The sequence below is a fragment of the Typopeltis vanoorti genome, chromosome 12 (genome assembly GCF_054136105.1).
Source record: "Typopeltis vanoorti isolate ZY-2024b chromosome 12, IOZ_Tvanoo_1.0, whole genome shotgun sequence".
Lineage (NCBI taxonomy): Eukaryota > Metazoa > Arthropoda > Arachnida > Uropygi > Thelyphonidae > Typopeltis > Typopeltis vanoorti.
In genome coordinates this window covers 126,298,681-126,322,714 of record NC_143560.1, presented here as the reverse complement: position 1 = coordinate 126,322,714, position 24,034 = coordinate 126,298,681, and the positions used below count along the sequence as shown (strand labels likewise).

The following is a 24,034-nucleotide window of genomic DNA, read 5'->3' as shown; positions in this document are numbered from 1 at the left end:
TTCAAAAAACTTGACAAAAAACGTGACACGAAAACGTTACAAAAAAAGCTTATCATTTTATATTATAGAGTACATTTTTTTATTTTTTTTTTATTTTGAGGTGGTTAATTCTTTACCTAGTTACAAAAACAGAACTGACGAACCTAAAAATAAGTTTATGGATTTGATTATCCATGTATGACTGATATTGCACATCAATGACATCAAGAGAATGGGAACTCACTCGATTTCCCATTCCAAAAATAGTGGAGCAACTCTTATCCATAAGCAACTATAAAAATGAATGAGGAACTTCATCATTAGGGAATGCACCTTCAGCTAAATAGTCACCTAATCTAGCTGAAGGTGCACTATTTAATGAGTTAAATAGTGCACCTTGAACTGTGATTTCTTAGATGAGTTGTCTTTTTTGTTTGGTAACTTGTTCTAAAAATAAAAAAAAAATTATGTTTTTCTTATAATTTTCAACTTTACTTTTTATAAAATGGAATGTTACGAATACTTCAGTTTAAGTATTAATATGTTTTTGAGCAGATTTCAAAAATAATGTTTTGCATTTAAATTTTATGTTAAATTTTTGTACACTTTGTATATCAAAGTGTAATTTCTAGTTGTGTTTATTCTAACCTACATATTTCTTGAAAAAGGAAAGAGCACATAAGGTGTGATATACTGTATCATAGCAATAGAAACAAAACAATATTTAGATAATGTTATGTAAATGGTCCTCTATTGCTTGTTGATCACAGTAAGTGGACATCCCCTATATAACTCATTTGATCAGCTCTTGCATTTTGATCATTTAAAGCACTCTTAACACTATCAGTTCACTTAGCTTCCTATTATTATTAAGGCAATAATAATACTAATACAACAGTAATTATGTGTGATATACTCAATAGACAAAACATTTGAGATAGGGGGTGATGGAAAGCTGACACTGACATCCCCCCCTGCATGCAGAGTGAAATGTACCCAAACCAAATACAGACAGTGGGGCTTCCCAACAGTGTATTGCAATTGATGAACATGAGTAAATGTGGCGATCTTAGAGACTTTGATTGTTGATGTATTATCAGTGCAAGACAGATGGGTCATTCTATTGCCCAAGTAGTAAGAACCGGTTCTCAAGGGCAACTGTATCAAGGGTCTGCCATGAGTATACCATCAATAGACGTACCAGCATTCAAGTGGTGATTGACCACATGCCATTTATGACTGGGTTGACGTACACTGTACAGGTTCATACAGACCAGTTGCGGAGCAACGGCAAACACAAATCACATCCAGTTTCAATGTTGGAGGTCCAAACAGCATTAGTGAAGAGTATGACATATTCTGCATACCATGGGCTATGGGAGCCAATGCCCTAATCATGCTCCACATCGAGCATTGTGCCTCACCTGGTGTCAAGACCATCAAAACTGTATCGCTGCAGAGTGGACCACAGTCATGTGGTCTGATGAATCCTGTTATCAGTTGTACTGAGCTGACAGGAGGGTATGAGTGTGGTGTCAACAGCATAAGGCCATGGCCCATTGTGCTAGGTCGGCTCTGTGATGGTTTGGAGAGCCTTCTCATTTGATACATTAGGTCCCTTGGTGTGTCTGGAGAAGTCAGACCTCTCCAGACACAACCAGAAGTCATGGTTGCAGCCTGCCACAATGTTCTGTTTCAGTAGAACAATGCAGCAGGCTGCAACCACCCAGACATGGCTCGTGGAACATTTATCTGAGTTTGAGACCATCCATTGGCCTCCAAGGTCCCTAGAATTAAATCTGATCAAATCTCTCTGGGATGCTGTAGAGCGAGACACCAGATCCATGTATCTAGGACAGATGTCTAAGGCACAGTTGTGAACAATGCTGCAACAGGCATGGCTGGAATTACCTCTGACAGCTGGTGGAGTCAATGCCTCAGAGAGTACAGGCTGTTATTCACGCCAGAAGAGGACAAACATACTATTAGGTAGTTATCTCTAATGTTTTATCCATTGAGTGTAGTTTGTAATAGATGAGAAGGAGAAAAATCTAAAGATACAGAAAATGTAGACATCCAGAAAATGTCAACTACAGAAAGATGCAGAATGTAAAAAATCCTAACTTTATACTCAAGATCTCCTTATGCATAAAGCTTAATCCTTTTTCTCTTACTGTTAATCTTGGTTCTATGTGGAAATAATTTCCAGAAATCCAAAATTATAGAATATCCAATTTATATGCAAAAACCATTTAAGAGCCATATAGTTTGTCTAAAATTGGCTGCAAAAATTAAACCACCTGCAAGCACTGCTCTTTAGTCATTCTGCACATTGCAAAGTAGTTGTAACTACTTTCATTCTTGTAAATGGTATTCTTGCAAAAAAAAATTCTCTTTATCATATCAGACAAATAGGTCAGATCTGTTCTCACCCACCAAAGCTACTGTATTCAATTTCAACTCTGATTTTAATTTATGGTACAAGAAAACCCTGCATACACCATATGACCCAAATGTCTGAAATTTATTTTTATTTATATCTTTTATTAGACACCAAATATAAATATACAGTAGTGAACAAATTAATCCGAACAAGCAGAAATTTCATCAAGATTTTGGTTTGGTTTTTGTTTCAGTTCGCAGTAATTTTGGTTAACTATTTTGGTTGAGTGCTGCCTGTTTTAAGTGTTTCTACAATGTTTATTAATAGTGTTGTACATTTTTAATATTATTACGTGACACCTCCAATGAGTCCAAAGACTCATCGAGGGAGGGCACCTACTCTACAGCTCTCCATCTCTGCCACTTAATCCACCAACTACAACGAACTGCCACTACCATCATCATCTCCACAAACACCATCTACTGCCCTCCACCATGAGTATTTTTTGTCTGTAAATTGCATGTGTTTTCAAGTCCGATTTGCCTGTATGAAGGATGAAAAACTCAATTTTCTAGTAGAAAAAACCCTACCACCTCCTTATGAGATCAGCTAACTCACTTTCAATTGAAAAAAAAACCATATAAAGATTCCTCTTATCATGATGAGAATCAAACTTAGGCCTTTTCCAATCGAAGGATGCAATGTACCATTGTTCTTCCGATTGCACTACAGAGGCGCTTAAACAAGTTGACATTCGTAGTTTTTTATTCATTTTGTGTAACTATAAAATGGATGCATCTCCATGAAAGCATTCAAAAATATGTACTCTTTCTCAGCACATATCTGTAACTCAAAGACAAATTGCCGATGCGTGCGTGTGGTGTTAGTTTGGGTACTGTTAATGTGATTTTATAGAGGTTTAGAGAGACAGTTACCTTTTCTCCTGAGAGAAAAGAAAAAGGAAAATTGCACTTACTCAAGGTTGTTTGCTAGTTAGGAAAAGCAAAATGAATCAAAGATTGTCTGCTGTAGACTTAAATAGAGACTTGGCACTAGTGGGATTAATGTTTATGAGATGACAGTCCAAAGATTGTTGAAAGGACTGTCCACAGACCAAAAAACAAATAACTATTGAAAAAATAGACTCCAATTGGCAAAACCGTACAAAGATTGGACTGTTGAGAAGTGGAAGGTCATATTCTCAGATGAAAGCCATTTCTTGGTCCACAAAGAGTGAGAACCCTATGTTCTCAAATCAGCAGCTGAGAAGACTTCAAAAAATGTTCTGGGTTTCTTTTACACACGATGGTCCAGGATCATTTCAGGTATAACGAATCTAGATCCACAGATCCAGAAAAACAAAGAACTCATCTTTCAACAGTATCTCCCTCCATGCCACACTTTAAAAAAAAGTGAAAAAGTTCCTCAAAAATTTCAACATCTCATTGCTTCAGTGGCCAGGTAACTCTCCTGACATTAACCCAATAGAAAATTTGTGGACCATAGTAAAAAAGAGACGGAAAATTAAATTGCGACACAAAGGATAACATAAATTAATAGGTAAAGTTTGGATTTAATTTTTGTACTTGTTTTCTAGAGAAATTAAAATTTTTCTTTAAAATGCGAGTGTATGGATTAATTTGTTTGCTAATGTACAATACTTTTTGTTTTCCTAAATAATATTGATATTTACTTATTTATTTTTACTTTTTTTTTAAGCTTCCAGAACCACTTCTTAGCTTTAAATTGTATCCAGATTTTATCAAGTTGGCAAAGGTATGTATAATCTGTGCCAGTTTACTTCTCTCTCTGATAAATACATTTAGAAAGAATTAGCTGCTGACATTCATTCATTTTAATTATTTAAAAACTTGCAACACTAAAAGAACAAAATATAATTTGTTTAGCTGGTAACATTTCACTGGATTTCAAACTAGCGTTGTTAGAGAACAAAAAAAAAATTATCACATAACACAAGGTATTTATTAGTCAAAATAGTCTCATAGTATGGGGCTATCTAGAACTGGATTGAAAGTAGTTTATTGTATTATACTCAATAAATTATATTCTTGTTTTAATCCCCCCCCACACACACACACCACCCCAAATGCAAACAAACAGTTTGTGTGCAAGGAGTTTTTGGCATTAGTTAGTGCAACCTCACCAAAAGTTTTAAACATTAGTAAGACTTAACAGCCGGTGACATAGTTACAGGTATAGAATGTAATGGTATTTTCAAGGTGGATAGAGTAGACAGGGTATTGCTGATGATAGCAGATGAATGCAACCAACAAGAGTAGGAGTCAGTCAGGCAAATGGCAGTTCTTTGGAGTCAATCTGGTTGAGAGTGAGGCCAACAGGACAAAATATAAAATTGGTTGCTGCTATAGGCCAGGGATGATGTGGAAGACATGCATCAATAGATTAGTACAATGAGTGCAAGTCAAATAATTATTATGAGGCGATTCAACTTCAGAGATATAGATTGGTAGAAGGAAAGATCATGTGGCAGGAAGGAAATGGAATTTCTACACCTACTGAGAATTAATTACTTAAAGCAGAATGTGATGGAAAGGATTTGGGGTAGAGTGCTGGATCTGGTTATAGGACCAGAAGACCTCTCCATAACTAAGGTGGCTACATTGGGAAAATTGATCATTTGGTCTTGAATTGTGTGGTAGCAAAACATGGAAATTCCAGTTAAGAAAGGGTACATGTGGAACTACAAGGCAGGTGATGATGATGATACACTTAGGAGGTAGCTTGAAGCAGTACCATGGCATAAAGATCTGCAAGGTAAGGATGTTCACAGAGCATGAAGGATAGTCAAGGGGTATCTGAAAGAAGCAATATCACACTCATACGCAAGGTCAGGAGGTTAAATTGTGTAGGAGTTAGTTGGATGAGTAGTATCATTAAGCAGAAGCTGCAAGAAAAGAAAATGTTGTGGAGGGTACATAAGGAGAAAGGTAATCAGCTAACTCATGAACAGTCAAGTATCAAACAAGAAAGATGACTTTCATGGTAATGAACGCAAAATTAGATTTTTAGAAGAAATAGCCAAGCAGGGAAAAGGAAATCGCAAAGAGTTTTTTTATTATGTGGCAAGTAGGAGGAAGAATAACTTTAATGAGGGCAGATGGTAGGTAACCATAAAAACAAAATTGTTCAGCTAATGAGTGATCATTTTGCAAGGGTATATCATCCAAGTGAAGATATCGTTATGGCAGAGGTGAAAGGGACTGATATGAGAATAGAGGTTGATAAATTGGAGGTACTTAGGATAGTGCAGAATCTGAATACAAATACAGTTGTGGGATTGGATGGGATATCAGCTTGCATTTTAAGAGAATGTACAGAGGAACTGACAATGCCTTTAACTAAACTGTTTAAGTCTTGGCTCAGGCAAATTCCCAAGAGAGTGGAAGGGGAGGTAAAATAATTCCTTTGTAGTAGAAGAGGATCTAAGTCTGGTAGCAAATTATAAACCAATCAGTATCTCAGGAGTGGCAGTAAAAGTACTGGAAAAGTTGGTGAAAAAGAGAATTAAGGAATGGGTAGATAAGAATATGATACTCTAAGAGGGAAAGCATGGCTTTGTGAAGGGTTGTCATGTCTCAGTAATCTACTAACTTTTTATAATAAAGTGACAGCTCAGTTGGATAAAAAGAGTGGCTACACAATGATATTGCAGGATTTTGCAAAGCCATTTGACAGGATACCACATGGAACTCTGCTATGCAAACTGTAAGAAATGGGGATGGATATGAAACTGGTGATATACACCCTCTGTCCAAAAAGAAACCAAACTTTTTGTTTCTTTTTGGACAGAGGTGCTAGTGGTGCTACCTGTTATATCTTTTTTTTTTTGTTGTTGTTGTCAAAATCGGCAACCTTCATTAGTGTTGTGTCAACTATTTATGACGTTTGTTTCGTTAGAGGCAGAGTTATAGTGCCAAGAGTGACAGTGTGTTTTGACGAACGATTGGAAAATGAGTTTCAAACAGAGCTGTGATTGACTTGTGTGTTAAACTTTTGGTAAAAGTTTTACCAAAATGCATCAAATGCTTCAAAAAAGCATACAGTGATGAATGCTTATCCAGCACGCTCAAGTTTACGAGTGGTTTAAGCTATTTCAAAGTGGTCGTGCGATGCTTGAGGACAACGAAAAGCCGGGCCTGTCCAAAAACTAGACTGAGCGAAGTTAACATCCAAAAAGTGTGTGATTTCATCAAAGAAAACCCGAAATCTTCCATGAGATTGATTGAAGATGAATTGGGGATTCCAAAATCAACTGTGCACAAGTAAATTGAATTCGTGATTTGTTCCCCTCAAGTTGACCGATGATCAAAAAATGAATCCAATTGAACACTACAAGGACCTCATTAAAATCGCTCGTAAGGACTCAAACTTCCTTGAAACGATCGCTACTGGTGACGAAACTTGGTGTTTTGAGTATGAGCCTGAAACAAAAGTGCTGAGTGGAGACCACCAGAAGAGGGGCATCCGAAAACAAGTCGCTTGGAGAACTCAAAAGTAAAGATAATGCTGATTTGCTTCTATGATTCCAGGGTATTATCCACAAAGAATTCGTTCTGCCTGGCCAAATGGTCAATGGTGAGTTTTACTTTGAAGTTTTGAAGCAATTGGTAGCGAGAATTCGTCGTGTATGGCATGAATATCATGACGACCAACCGTTCGTCAAAACACACTGTCACTATAACTTCTTCTAATGAAACAAATGTCATAAACATATAATAAATTTAGTTTAATCCTTTAGCCAAGTGTAAGCAAACAAAGTTTGTGTCTGAAGCAAGTGGTAGTAAAGGTGGACCAAACTCTCATCACTCCTTGTCTCAGTATCTCCCATAATGCAAAGCACATCTCCTTGTGGAGATGTATAATGCTATGCATTAAGGAAAGGGCCACTACCCAGACCAGTTTCGACCTTTAATGAGGTCTTGTCAGTGGGAGCAATACCCAGAAGTGGTGATACTAAGGCAGAAGCAATGGAGAGGTCATATTTACCTATACAAGTTGCCAAAAGGTGTACCATTTTATTATTAAATTACTCTGGATTTAGAGAAAGTGGAAAATAAACTTCCAAATGTCATAAACAGTTGACACAACACTAATGAAGGTTGCTGCTTTCAATAACAAAAAGATACAACAGGTGGCACCACTAGTTTCTTATATTTTTGAAAAGTTCAGTTTCACAATTCCCCAAGCAAAAAATCTAATTTTCATGTCCTTGCTAACTTCCAGGGATGACTTCTTGTTCTGCGATATGGAGTTCTAAGACTCATTGCAGCAGTGCTATCCAACACAATATCTATCATGTCTTTCCTTAAAACCATTAACAGACAAAGTACTCACAACTGACTAAGGCTACCCATTTCATTCATTCACCACTCTCCAAGTGAAAAATCCAATCCTCATGCCCTTGCTAACCACACTCTTTTAAACTTCTAGGGATGACTTCTTATTCTGGTAGTCAAGGTGTAGATAAAATGGTGGCTGATGTTTAGATATCAGAAAGTAGTATGTGGAGGAGCAGAATCCAGGAGAAGGCAGGTGACTAGTGGTGGTGTGCCATAGGACTCTGCTGTTTAATTTGTACATGAATCATATAGGAAATAATTTGAATGAAGATATCTTCAGTTGTTTGCTGATGATGCAAAGTTGGGTAGGCTAATAGTTAATCAGGGAGCCTTGCATGATGATTTAAATAGGCTGACAATATGAGCAAAACATGTCAATTTGATGTGGAAAAGTTTTAAGTTATGCATTCTGGGATACAAAGCTTACAAGCTGTGTATCGCATTGAGGGAACTGTACTCTTGGAAATTGATGAAGCCAGGGATTTGGGAATAGTAGTAGTAGATATAGAGTTGAAGTTTAGATATATTGCTCAAGTAGCCATGATAGTTTACAGGATTACTTGGTTCTTGAAAAACACATTAACAAGCAGAGATAAGGATCTATCAGTCCACTTTATGAAGAATTGATAAGATCAATCACCTGGATTACTGCTCAGGTCTGGTCACCTGCATTTCTTGGCAATGAGGATGTGGTGGAGAGGATCCAGAGGCAAGTGACGAAGATGGTGAGTAATCTGTGGAATGCTTCCTATGAGAATAGTTTAGGATAGATAGAATAGTATTGCAGAAGTTGGCTGATAGGCAAAAAAGGCAGAGATATGATAAAAACATTTTAGTCACTTAAACGACTTTATAGAATTTTTTATGTTGGGCCCATATACAAGAGATTGGTTGATTAACCTCTATAGTATATTAGTACTGTACATGGGTAGTGGGTTTGGTTGAGAAATTAAGAACTTGTTTATATTTGATTTAAAAGACCGTATATTGTATTCCTTGGGAAACACATCAGGGGAAGACTGTTCCACAATACAGCAGTAGCAGGGATGGAGGAGGAGGAAAAGAAAGTTGTTTTGTTGGTTTCAAGGTGCACTGTGAAGGGATGTTCAGCAGCAGCTGCATATGTTCCAACGAGCTTAATACTAAGTGGGGGAATTATTGATGCTATTTCAGATGAACATTTCTCATGGAAATATTTAGACTATAGAAATATTTATAAATGCAGGGACAGTGTTTCAGCATTTGACTAGAGGAGGCAGAACAAGAAGTCATCCCTAGAAGTTTATAAGAGTGTGGTTAGCAAGGGCACGAGGATTGGATTTTTCACTTGGAGAGTGGTGAATGAATGGAATGGGTTGCCTTAGTCAGTTGTGAGTGCTTTGTCTGTTAATGGTTTCAAGGATAGATTGTGTGTTTAAATTTAATCTCTTGTGATGAGTCTTTGTACTCCATGGAGGTTCCTGTACAACAATAATAATAATGCATATGTGAACAGTTGACAGAATCACAATCCTTCTCTCAGAAAGCTCCCTTCCTTTATAAAAAAAAAAAAAAAAATCCATTCATTTCAAAACTAGTTTAGAAACTTTCATCATCAAAAATTCAGACAGCGATCACAGCTCAGATATCACTTTCCTGTTTAATAATGCACTATTAAAAAGGCTCTTGTCCTTATTACATTTTTGAACATTATGGTTGTAAATCTGTAGTACATAAGCACTGAGTGGTTTATTGAGGGGGTTAGGTAATCTGGAGAAACTGCTTTAGAAACTAAACGTGGTAATTTGAAGCCATTTCACACCTTCAGTAAGCTGAGTGATGGACTCTACTAGGTGATGAAATTCATTCCACCTAAGAAATTCACACACACATTCGTGCCATTTTGGACTCAGAATCCACAGCTTGTTGGCTGGAGTGCAGTGATGCTGACCATTTGTTATTCAAGTAATTAGCAAAGTCAGCATAAGCAATGGAGTACTCAACAAGAATGGCTACATTAATATATTCAAAATCCAACCACCTTTGGGCCAATCCATAGCCTATAAATTAATGTATATTTATAGTCCTAGAAGGTAGAAAGATTAATTCTTTCTGTTTTCCAGTTCTAGTTTTGAATTGTTTCTACAAGTCACTTAATTGTAGTGATTTGGGTTTCATCACAATTTCATTTGTACTTTAAAGATAGTTTGAAACTAGTACAGCAGTTCTTGTGAACCTATAGTACATTCTTGTCTTTGGTGGGAAATGATTTTCTTCTATTTTTATGTATTTCTTATATTGTTTTTTGTACTTTATTTATTTTTTTACCTGGTCCAGAAATCCTGCTTTAGAGACCAAACATAGAATGTCTTCACTTCAGCCTCCAGTCAGTGGAGCAGTGGTCTTGCTATGCAATGAAAATCACAAGCATCCATGGTGGCATTTGAACCTGCAGCTAGATTAGTTGCATAATTTTTTTTTGTTGTTGTACTTGTGGGGTGGGGGTTGGTTAAGGATTAAAATCAGAAATCCTGCTGTTGAAGACTAAACATGGCTTTTTTTGTGTAAAGCACTCTAGACCTCAAGTAAGAAAAAATAGTGGTTGCACCCTGCACAGTGATACTCAAATCCACAGCCTGCTGATTGGAAGGAAAAGACACTTCGTCAGCCAGGCTGGCCGATGTACCAATTTGTTTATTAATACCACTGAAGAGGTGTAATGAATAATAAATAGTCGAGCCTTGCTACACTACTGACTAATACACGATATATCTCTTCAATCTTTCCTATGTGGAAAATTTGAATGCATAGCCTGTTCCATGAAGTTTTACTGTATCAGACTTAAAAAATGTTTCACAGATAAGTTTAATATTGTTACCATAAGAACTACTGTTAAAGTCATTGACACAATTTTGTTCATCCTTGCTATCACAAAATATGATCTGAATTGAATAGGACTATCCCTCAGTAAGAGATGACAGATGCCGTTCGGAACTTGAAGCAGTCGATGAACTTCAAAAATTAGTCAGTCAGCTTCCTCCTGTGCATTTTTCTACTTTAGCATATTTGATACATCACTTACACAGGTGAGATTACTTCATTAGTTTGCAAAAATTAGATAACTAGCAGGAATAAATTAAGACTATTTTACTGATATTGTCTGTTTTTTAAATAACAATATTTAATCTCTGTGGTGTCACAAGATTCTATGAACCCAGTTAATTGTCATTATTTCCATCATAATGTATCTTAAACTCATTTACAAGTATTATTTCCACCACCTTGTGCTAGAAGATGTTAAGTCCTGTGCTGGAAACAAACACCATGGACTCTACAAATTACCTGATTTGTATTGCATGGTAGAGTAAATTTAATGCTACTGCAAAAAATGTGTTCAATTCATTTTTGAGGAGAAAACAGAAGCACCTGAATACCCCAAAAACCATGCTTTTTTTTTTTTTTTTTTTTATCAACCCAGACCAACTGATTAAAAAAAAAAATTAAGCTAAAAAAAATGTAGATTGTGAGCAGTACACTATTACCACTTTGGTCTGACAAAATAGATAAACACCATGCAAAATTTTTCCCCTCTCGCTCTAAGTTAGCTTGTGCTTATTAAGATTTATATTTGATTTTGGTTTAATATTTTTATGCAAATATCATATGTACAACAGAACAATACTAATATGTTTAGTAATGCTGATGAATATCATTCAACCAACTGAAATCTTAATAATCCTTATATCACATTAATTATTCTTTACAATGCTAATTTACTTATTAATTACTTATCTGAATACTAATATTGTCATTCAACTGATAATCAACTATATTACCAAGTATGGGTAATACAATTGATTATTCAGCAGTTCAAAATGAAGGATACATATAGAAGGATTAAATTTAAAATGCCAAGAAATCATATTCTTGATTAATTATTATTATTATTCAGGCCTGCATGGAGTCAAAAGACTCATCATGGGAGGTCCTTCTTAGGAAACACAAAGTCTATCATACCACTCATTGACCGTTCTTGCTCACATCTTCCTTTCATAACTTCCAGGAATGGCCCCTTGTCATCACTCCTTTCTGCCATTCCACCAAGCGAAAGAACTCCCGAATGTTTACCCTGTAACTGCCTCTCATCAGTTTAAAAGTCTCAATCATATCACCTCTCCTTCTATCCACCAAACTCTACAGTTCACATTCCCTCAGTCGATCCTCATAACTGACATTGTACGGTCCTGAAACCATCTTTGTTATCCGCCTCTGTACCCTTTCCACAATTAATTTATCCCCTTCAAATCCTGGGGACCAAATTTGAGAACAATAGTCTAAGTGTGGTCTGAACAAAGGTCTTATACAACGGAATGATAACCCTTATCTCTGCATGTCAGCATCCTTCTCTGTATTGCAGCAGTCCTCTGGGTTACCTTCACTACCTTTGCAATATGTTCCCTGAATTTCAGTTTTCTATCAATCATCACCCCCCAGATCTCTCGTCTCCTCTACTTCCTCCAGTATAGCTCCTCCAATAGAGTATGCAGCGTCCCATCGATGTGTCCCAAACCTCAAGACCTTACATTTTGCCGCATTAAACTGATACCTCCCATTCATTTACCAATCTGTCTAGCTTATTCAAATCCTCTTGCAGGGCTGCCACATCCGCACTATTACTGATAACCCTTCCCAGCTTCACATCATCTGCAAGCAACTGAATATCCCCTTGCAATCCATTGACAGTATCAAAGGCTGAACAATACAGGTCCCAGTACTGAGACTTGTGGAACCCCACTTGTTACCTTCTGCTTCCTTGATATTGCCCCACCAACAACAACTCTCTGATACCTATCAGACAGCCAATCCCGAATCCATTTGACTAACCCGACATTTAAACCCATGTGCTGCAACATAAATATCAGCTTATCATATGGCACCCTGTCAAATGCCTTTGCAAAATCCAAAAAAATGGCAGTATATGCCCAACTGCTCTTGTCACATTATTATAAAAGCCAATCATATTACTAAAGCAAGAGCACCCCTTAACAAATCATGTTGATTCTCACAGATAACATTACCCTGATCTGCCCACCGCTGTATATAGTCTCTCACTAATTTCTTCAAGACCTTAACAACTACTGATGACACACACACTAGCCTATAATTACACTTCCAGTCTGCTACCACCCTTGTGCAGCGACACTATCTTACCTTCCTTCCATTCCTTGGGTACCTTTTCTGCAGCCAGACTTTTAATGAAAACCAGGTCAATGGAGCTCAGTGCTTTGGCACATTCTCTCAAAACTGTTGGTGAAATACCATCCAGTCCCACAGCTTTACTGATATCCAGAGTACTCAGTATTTGGAACACCTCTAAATCCTGAACCTCCCTTATCCCTCTAGTGTTAAAACATTCTTCTCCAGGATGAAATACTCTAATAAAGTGCTCATGGAACAACTCCACTATGTCCTCTGCATCAGTACTCTATTCCCATTTTTATCCTGCAATGTCATTCTTCCACAATCATTTCTCCTCCTACTGGCCACATAGCTAAAAAATTCCCTAGGAATTTCTCGATCTTAGTGCGAATCTCTTCTCATATTCCCATCTTGACTTTCCTCACCATATTAGTCACTCTCCTGGTCTGCATCTTATATTCTTCATGTATTTGCCTTCCACCCCTCTCCTTATCTCTCTTCCATAATCTCTTTTTCAACTGTAGTTCCTGTTTGATATTGTCATCCACTTCTTCACTTGAGGAATACAGCTTACTATTGCTGCTAACAAATATTCCTTCACAATTTCTCAAGCACTAATGATATCCTGGCCTTCCAATTCTGTCCTCTATGGAACTGCCCCTAGTCGATACCTAAGACTATTATAATCACCTGCCTTATAAATCCACATACGTTCCCTTTTCTTTGATACACCTGCATGTCTATTTATCTTCCAAGTCAAAACCACATGGTCACTCTCTCCAACTGGTGGGAGAGATGTCATCTCACTTATTATCAGCTCTTTGATGCTATTACCAAATCTAAAACTCTTGAACCTCTTGTTCCCTCTATTACATATTGCCCAAGACATTTGTCCTTCAAGAATTCTATAAATTCCATTCCCTTATTACTACATGCATTTTCCTCTTCCCAGCTTATACTGCTGTAGTTAAAATTTCCCATCATTAACAATCATTCTTCTTATACTTGCCAAGCTTAACTGCCTAAACATCTCCTGCTCCCCACCCTCTGTACTCCTTGGTTTGTAGCAATGCCACACTAAATATCCTGTCTTGGCCACTACCACCTTACACCATGTTTTCAAAACCATTAGTGTCACTGCCTTCCAAAGCCTCCATTCTTAGGGGACATAAGTCATCACTTATCATAAGCAGTACTCCACCACCACCACCACCACATTTTCCTTTCCTATCCTGCCGAAAAATGCTGTACCCTGCTACTTCAATTCCTGTTATTATATCATCCTCCTTCAATCACGTCTCAGAGATCCCAATAATCTTTGGCCAGGCTGATGCTATCAGCGCCACCAATTCTTTATTTCGGATACTCCTGGCATTAGTATAAAGCATAAAAATGTCACTGCTTCTGTACCTATCATTATCCCCTCTCGACCCCACTGGACTCAGTGTTACCTGATGTCATTCCCCCTTCCCCCAAGCACCCATTCCCACAAGATGCCACCCCTGCTACCATCCACCCTGGGAATTCTAGTTTCCCTGCATTGACACACTGACTCATTTAGAGAACAGCAATCTCTCGCATACAGTTCTCTTCTGTCCTCAAATGCCCTCCAAGCATCCACATATTCTCGCTATTATGCTATTCAGTATTACTTCTCTTCTGCTCAGCTTGTCACTATCATATCTGGGCAACACGCACACACAATCTTTCCTCTCTGCGTTTTCTTTTGCACAACTTCAAGCAAGAATCTCAGATCTCTTGCCACCCGATTTACATTGCATCTCAAGTCATTCGTGCCCACCATCACAATCATTTCATCCATTCTTTCACCTCTCTTAATTGCCATAGCTACACTTTCTATTGTCTCTCCAGGCAAACACTCCTCTGGCATCCTGTCTTGCACACCATGGATCATCGAGTCTGTATACATCACACCTCTTACTACTCTGTTCCTTGATTGCTCACCTGCATCCCTCACTCACTCTCCTGTAACCCTTTCTTTCTATGTTCCCCCTACTTACCCGCTGTCCTGGCATCACTCTATCCCTGGTTCCAGCACTCCCTCGCATTCTTCTCATTTCCTCTCTCTGACTGTTTCCATTCTCCCCTTCTTCTATCATTCCCATAGCTCTCTCTCACCACCCCCCCTCTCTTCTACTGTTTCTATTCTCTCCTCTTCTATCATTCCCAAAACTCTCTCTCGCTCCTACTCTGATTCGCCTTGCATTCATCTCTTCCATTCTCCTAATCTCATCTTTCATACTTCTCGTCTCATTCACAAGACATTCCACCTCCTCTTTCAGATCATCTATCCCTCTCTTAGCCCATCTCGCATTCTCCCAATCAAGACCATCTCCGAAAACTTTGCATTTGTTCAAGCCTTCCACACTCCTGACTCTTATTTTATCATTCTCTCCTATCATACTACTCGTCTCCTGGCATTCATTTCCCATCCGTGATGCAACTAGGTCAGTTATCGAAATATCTAATTCATTGAATTCCTCACATTGCCTACAATTTGCACATATACGCACTCCCCTTCTCTCACCCACCACATATCCAACTCCCAGGACGCATACATGCCACAAATTCCTTTATTATGTTACGTAAAATAGAGTTCTTAAACGGCAGAGGACTTGGCTGCAATCACGCCATCATTCCTTACTGCCGAGGAACTACTAAACTAAACACTAAATATATATAAACACTATATAAGCACTGTATTATATACACACACACTCTCTCTATAGTCAACTAATACTAAATAACGAAAACTTACCTTTTCCACCGCAGATGACACAGACCGTGACCTCGCCTTCTCATTAACTCAAAAATAACTATATATAACAACAAAACTCCAAAAGCAGAACCACTAAAGAACACTTGTGTTACTGAGAAAAAAAATGTAGCACAATTCACAAAAGAATTCACACTATACACGGTTTAAAAAACACTTTTTTCTACTAGCTCAAATCCACCACCGCGTGCTTCAGTGACCCTAACGATCCCCAATCTTTAATCCTTTATCCAAGTATAAACAAACAAAGTTTGCACATGAAGTATCTTCGCGACCAATCCAGAGTATTTTAATAATAAGGTGTGACACCTTTTCACTACTTGTATATGGAATATATGCAACTTCTGCATTACTTCAACCTTGAGATCTCCTTGGGTCTTGTGAGGCCTCAGTAATGGTCGAAACCAGTCTAGGTTTCTATGGCCCTTCCCATAATGCCTAGCATTATACACACCTAAAATGATGTGCTTTACATTATAGGATACAAAGGCAATTAATGTGAAGTCATTAGCCTTTATATACAGGTACTTTAGTCATGAAAATACTTAACATGCAAACTTAGTTTGTTTATACTTGGATAAAGGATTATTCAAGATGATAATTTCTTGGCATTTTTAATTTAATTTATAATCAGGTGAAAAACTGTCTGATACAGAATGATGATTTGGTAGTAAACCAATGGTACATGCCAGTCCCATTGTTATGTATCCATAGATCACATTATGAAGGAAAGTGGCATTAAACTGATATTAAAATTTGAGGTAATTAGCTCATCTCATTATATAGAGGATATTATACTCCTAAATAAATTCGCTACAAGTCTGCAAGACTATTTACTAAACTGAATAACTGCTCTACATTTGGTATGAAAATCAACAATAAAAAAAAAGAGTGATTCTGAAAATATGTAGGAGCATAGAAAATATCAGTTGCATTTTTAATGATGAATTCACAGAACAAGTAAAATATTTCACCTATTTAGGCACAACGTTTAGTGAAGTTTGTAAATTTAATATAGAAATAGATAACAGAATAAGAAAAGCCATTATGGAAAGAGCGAGCCAGTTAAATAATATATGGAATAAGAGAAAAATGAGTTAAAACAATACAGTGTTCAAATCAATTTTTCATGTGTATTGGTGTTGTTTTGAACTTCTTATACTCTTTATTGCATGACTGTCAACTTCCCTACCAGCTGAAGTGGTTCATATACATAAAGACAAACCACTTTACAAATTTTCAAGGACAATTTGTAAAGTGTCACAAAAATTAGCAGCTTTCTGTCTTTCATCTTGTAATTACCCTAAGCCACCATTAATCCCTTACTGTTAGCCATTAACGGATTAACTGTAACAGAGTTACAACCTTTGAGGCAACTAGACTTGAAGAGTGAACTGTTTTACTTGGAATTTGCTGTATCAGAAAGTGTCTTTCAATATTTTGGGCTGTCTGAAGAAAGCAATATCAAACTATTTACCCAGAGTCAGAAGGATAAATTAGGTAGGAGTTAGATGAATAAATAGCATCATTAAGCAGGAGTTGCAGACAAAGAAAAAATTGTAACTTGTATGATAGGTGGTAGGTAAGAAAGTCAGCTAAGGAAGGCCAAAAAAAAAAAAAAATCCTAAAGAGTTCTTTCACTATATGGCAAATAAAAGAAAGAATGATTATGGAAGAATTATTTTAAAAAGTGCTGATGATGGTGAGTTAAAACAGAAGCAAACCAAATAGTTGAATTACTGAGTGATCATTTTGCAAGGGTGTACCATCTAGGTGGTGAGATTGCAATGGAAGAATAGAGGTTGAAGAAGTGGAGGTACTTAGAATATTGCCAAATATCAATGTGAACATGGTCATGGGATTAGATGGCCTATGTATTATGTGCCAGGGAATTATCATATCCTCTGACCAAGTTTAATTTAAACCTCAGTACTGAGAAGGTGCCCATGGAGTGGAAAGAGGGCAAAATAGTCCCACTGCATAAAGGGGACTTCAAGACAGAAATAGCAAATTATAGGCCAATCACCATTTCAGGATTGGTGGTTAAAGTATTGGAGGATTGGGTGTATAGGAATATGATAATCTATAAAGGGAAAAAATGGTTTTTTTGATGGGTAAGTCTTGCTTTGTAATTTGCTTTTTTTTTTAATAATAATATAATAGTGACAATATAGTTGGATAAGGGAAATGGGTACTCAGTGATACTGCTTAACTTTGCAAAGGCATTGGGATTCCACATAGAATGCTGTTGCATAAATTGGAGCAAATGGGTATGAATATAATGATTTGGATTAGTAGGTGGCTTGATGAACAGATATCAAAGAGTGGTTTATAGAGAAAATGAGTCCAGGAGAAAGCAGGTGGCTAGCGGTGTACCACAGGTCTCAGTACTCGGTCTTGTGTTATTTAATTTGTACAACTGTGTTATAAGAAATAGTTTAAAGGGAAATACTCAGCTTTTTGCTGATGGGAAAACTGGTAGAGCTATAGTTAATGACGGTGATGTAGGGATCCTGCATTATGACAGACTAGCAGCACATCCACACAATTCATCACGGAGACTCCTCATCGCAGGAAAATTAATCGAGAGAAAATTCTTCTCAAGAAAATTAGAAATCCTACTGTTATGTCATTTTCATATATGAAAAAAAATATATATGTATTATTTAGCATTCTGGAATTTTTAGTCCATATAGTTAATAATATTTATTTTTACTTAGATACTTACAGGCTCTGCAGATGGAATATTAATTTTTACAAAACTGGGATATGGTTAGGGAGAAAGGGCACCATATTTTAGAATATTTAGGGATAACAGTTATTTCCAACTAATATTTATAGTTAAAATAGTTATTAGGGAGAATAAAATATTTAAGAATACTTAGGGAGAAAGGGCACAATATTTATTCTTCTAACCATTCACTATTTTTCTGTTCTGCAGTTAGACACCCATCCAGGTGTGACATTTTTTTTTTATCTGAACTAATTCAGAAGGCGAGGTGTTTCAGTTATTGAATACAATATATTTTGAAAAACACTGCACTTTTCGTGCACAGTAAGACATCCTGTTCACTGCTAGTTTAAGATCATAGATTCAGTTTTGAGTGAGTAATTATATTATAGAAAATGGTAATAGAATTACATAAATCCTGTCATTATTATGTAAATCAGCATAAGCTAAACTGCCATCTGTGGCTACAATACTAGTCTTTACTTTTCCTCTGATACTAGTATTTTATGACATTAAGAAATTTTAAATTTTATATTTATTCTTCTTTACTGAAAAAAAAAAATATATATATATATATATATATATATATATACACACACACACACACGGTAAAACCCCGTTTTTACGTTGCTGCCATTTACGTCATTTTCTGTTAGTCCCGTCTTAAGGCCTATTCTTACGATGTATTGTTTTCCCGCCATTAACAACTTGATGTGGACGTTATTTCCCGTGATTCGTGTTTTTTTCTTGGGTGGTAATACCGATTTTCAAATTGATTGCTGCGGAAATCTGCGCATTTCTGTTCCCAGATGGCGTTCTTACTTTCGGTTGTAGTTTCATTTCCGCAATCACGGTGACCTGCACACTTGCCGTAGTAATGAGCGATACCGTGATTTTTCAATCGCAGTACAAATTGATATTGCAGAATTTCTGCTATGTAATTTAGCGTGTGAAAGTTGCTTTCAAGTTGCGGTGGTGGATTTTCCATTAGTAACATGGAGAAAAAGACAGAAAATGTATTTTGGTAGAAGAAAAGATGGCAATTCTGCACACGTGTGCATTTAGCAAAAGATCTTGGACTCTCTGTGTCCACTTTGAACACGATAGTAAAAAAACAGGTCAAACACTGAACTCAATGCAAAGCAATCTGCCACGATGTAAAAAAAAAAAAAACGAAAAGCAGAAAAAGATTATTTTAAATAGATAAATGTAAGTAATTGTAAATTCATTTATTTTCAGTTATTAAATTTTGTAATCTGGTATGTAGACTCACATAGTAGCAGCAAGTCATCTTTTAGCCTTATTTAAATGTTTTTTTACATTTCCTGCTATTTACACTTTTTTCCATCAGTCCCCTGAAAAGTGTAAAAAAGGGTTTTACTGTGTGTGTGTGTGTGTGTGTGTGTGTATATATATATATATATATATATATATATATATATATATGCATGCTCCCAAAGTGAAATACGTAATTAATTACTTCTCTTGTGAGCTGTTCAAAAATTTATTAATCAGAAATATCAGATAACGTACCTGCTCCCACCAATGAGCTGTGGATTCGAAACTTACAATGGACGCGAATGTTTGTAATTGTCTTTAGGTGAAAGATGAATTTCACAGCCTGGTGTGAAACCACCATCGGTTTATTTGGAGGCCTGAAGTGACTTGAAAAAGTTCCATGTTTGGTCTCTAGAGAAAGATTTCTGGACTATGTAAAAATATATATATATCTAAAATAGAAAAAAATCTGAATCACTGCCATGAAAAAATAAATTATATTTAAATTATTTTACTCTTTTTTTTTCAGTAAAGAAGACTAAATATAAAATTTTAAATTTCTTGGTGTCATAAAGTACTAGTATTGCAGCCACAGATGGCAATTTAGCTTATGCTGATTTACATCATTGTAATAGCATTCACTTAATTTTATTATCATTTTCGTTAATATAATGATTCTAAAGTGCACGATCTTAAACTAGCTCTATAAACAATAACAGCATACAACATATCTTTCCTATGCACTAAACATGGAATAATTTTCAAAATACATGTGTATTCAATATCATATCTGGCTGGGTGTTTGAGCATGCAGAATAAATATTCTTAAATATCAATAAAGTATAACTTTCACTGTAGAATAAAAATATTATGAAAATAGAATTAAAATCTAAATAAATAAGTATATTTTTTGAATTTTGTCTTGCACTTTTCAATGCAAGATATCAATGCAATATCATTTCAATTTTCTAGCAAATAACACTTTCAGCAAATTTTTTCTGCAATGCATTTCACCATGATGAATTGTCTGTGAACCAACTAGCAGTATGGGCAGAGATAAATGGCTGCTAGTTTAATGTGGCCAATTGTAAGGCAATGCAGTTTGGGGAGAAGTGATCATAAGCTGTGTACTATGTTGATGGAAATGAACACTGCAGAACTGTGAGCCCAAGGACTTTGAGGCAAAGTTTAGAAGGCATATTCCAGAGGAAACCAAAACAGCACATCAGATTACATGGTTGTCAAAGAATACAATAACATCAGGGAGAGAGAAGTTATTGTTCCTCTTTATAATGCTTTAATAAGGTCAGATCTGGTTACCCAGATTCCATACGGATGAAGAAGCAATGGAGAGGATCCAAATACATGTGACAAAGATTGTGTCAGGTCTGTGAGCTTCAACAACTAGGCAGAAAAGAGTTAAAATGATACAGGCATATAAGTTATTAAAGAGATTTTATAGGACTGATACTAAAGACTTTTTTTTTCCATTACATGGCAGGAAGGGAGAGAACAAGGGGTTGCCCATGAAAATTGTAATTAGAAAAGTTGTTGAGGCTGGTGAATGGGTTGCCAGAGGTGGTTGTGCTTTGTCAGTGAATGAGTTTAAGGAGAGGTATAATGGTTCTCCCATGTTAAATCTTCTGACTCCATAGTGATATTTGTATAATAATCATAATAACATTTCAATGATTTATGTTTTTATTCACAGAAATGCACAAATGAAATTTAAAAAAAAAAAAAAAATTATATCAATTTCAATATATCACAGGGTCAAAGCCAAGCAACTGGGAGAAGACCTCCACATTGCCTTTCAGGAATGCAGAGAACCGACTGGGCCTTCTGACCTAATGTCCAATCCTCACCTTCACATGACGCAGCCTGTTAGTAGGTATTTATTAGGTACTGAACAAAAACAAGGATGGGTGGGAATGGGACCTAGCCAACCAAATTGTGCTCTCTATTGGCTTAAACCACAAATGCATATGATGGTACAACATGATGAGATTTCATGCCAGCTGGGCTTCGCCGGTTAAACAAAAACTCCTACTGTTTTCATCAGGGAACCATAAATGTCAGCTACTGGAACAAGCTCCAACTCCACATCTAGAAGAATAAACCCAACATCAAAAGAACTGAAGATAGGAACCATCAATATAAGGAGTATTAATGGAAAAGAAATTGAACTTGCAGAAGAATTGGAAAAGTACCACTTGGACGTAATTGGCATTACAAAGACAGGTGAGATCTTATTAAATAAGTATAGCATGTTATTTTCAGGCAATAATGATCAAGGAAAGGAAGGAGTAGCAAACTTCAAAATGAGGAGATGGACAATGAGAAACTTATTTGTACCTATGATCCCACAGAAGGTTATTCTAAGGAAGAAGTGGAGGAATTTTTTGAGTCATTAGAACAGGCAGTTGACATAAAGAAAATGGAAAAAGTGTTGTTCCTTTTTGGGGATTTCAACAGTAAAGAGTAGGAAATTAATCCCACCAGGCATATAGGAACATTTTGGAAAAACTTGGAGAAAAGGGCAAAGCTAATAATAATGGCAAATATTTACTGGACTTCTGCTTCAGGACACAGACTAGTCATTACTAATACAGTGTTTCAACATAAAGATGTGCACAAGTTCACATGGAGAGAAGACACAAGATTAAGAAAAACTTTACTGACTACATCACTGTTTATAATGATATCACCATGCTGGTTCAGGATTCAAGAGTGTACAGAGGATTTGAAATTGAAAGTGATCATCACTTAGTACTAAGCATGATAAAAATGTATATCACATTGAAAAGAACAGTATGCAAGAAAGTTTTAAAAAGAATTAAAGTTCAGCAGCTTTTACAGGTAGACTGTGGACATGACTATACAAATATTATTGAAAAAAATTTGAATCAGTTTGCAAACAAGAAAAATTTGATATAGCTACGGAGGTATGTGGTGAAGTTGTATGTAAGGAGAGAAAAATAAGAACACCATGGTGGACACAAGAAGTTAAAGAAGCCATCCTGGAAAAGAAGAAAGCATACCAAAAGTCCTAGCAAATAAGTCTGCAGATGACCTAAAAGAATACAGAGAAAAATGTAAGAGAGCTAAGCTGTGTATAAAAGTAGCTAAACAAAAACCTGGTAAAACTTTGGTAAGAGTATGGAAATAAATATCAGGAAGGCAGCAAAATGTTCTGGAGGCTATTGAAGAAGCTCAGGAAATGGAGGAAAGAGTACTGCAAAAGGAATCAAGGATGATAAAGGTGACATGAAAACTGAAGATAAGGATATCCTAAATGTCTGGAGTAATTACTTTTAGTCTGTTAAACGAATGAAACGGTGACAGAACAGTAGTAGAAAATTCTCAGGGGGAATGCAGAGAGAAGTACATATCAATACTTGAGTTAGAAAAAGCCATCTGGAGTAGAGATGATATTCGACCAGAAATGATTAAGCATAGAGGCATGAAAGTTTCGCAATGACTACACTGCAAAACTGAATGTGAAAGAGGTTGAGAAAGATTGTGGAAGAGAAACTTGGAGAACAAGCTGGGTTCAGGCCAAATAGAGATTGTTACTTTAAGAAAAATAGTTCAGAAATCATGAAAATATGACCAGGATCTGTACTTTAGTTTCATAGATCTGGAAAAGACATATGACCAGGTGTCCAGATAAAAGCTTTTTAAAACAAAATTATATGGGGTGAATGGAACATTATACAGAGCAATACATAGTCTATATTTAAGTTTTCAGTCTGCAATTAGAATTGAAGGAAATACAGAAAGATAGTTTGATGGAAAATCAGGGGTAAGACAAGGATGCACATTATCTCCACTCCTATACATCATCTATATGGATCACATTATGAAAGAAAGTAGCATCAGGCCTGATATTAGAATTGTAGATGTCAAACTTAGCTCTTTGCTTCTTGCAGATGATGTTGTACTCCTAAACACATTTAGTGCAAGTACTCACTAACTAAATTGAATAACAGCTGTAACAAATTTGGTATGAAAATAGGAAGGAGCATAGAAAACTTCAGCTTCATTCTGAATGAAGATCCTGTAGAACAAGTAAAAGATTTCAGCTATTTAGGCACAGTTTTTGGTGAAGATGGCAGGTTAAATCTGGAAATAGACAAGAGAATAAGCAAAACTGATATGGTGGGTACCCATATGGAATAAGAGAGAAATTAGCCAAAACACCAAACTAGCATATACAAGAGTGTTCAAACAAATTTGAAGTTATTTTTTCTTTTATAGTGAAACCTGGAATATCCACAACTATGCCACAGTGAATAACTTTTTTT

At 36.4% G+C, this 24,034-nt stretch overlaps 1 protein-coding gene across 4 annotated transcripts in view; it reads left to right on the top strand.

Moving 5' to 3' along the window:
- The window catches only part of LOC150101214 (rho GTPase-activating protein 45-like), a 519,012-nt gene that overhangs the window by 432,799 nt on the left and 62,179 nt on the right, over window positions 1-24,034 (top strand). For all 4 annotated transcript variants that reach the window (XM_090401286.1, XM_090401287.1, XM_090401288.1 and 1 more), the window contains 2 exons: window positions 4,082-4,138; window positions 10,678-10,808. In XM_090401286.1, coding sequence (XP_090257412.1) covers window positions 4,082-4,138; window positions 10,678-10,808 — 188 coding nt within the window. The remainder of the gene's footprint in view (window positions 1-4,081; window positions 4,139-10,677; window positions 10,809-24,034) is intronic.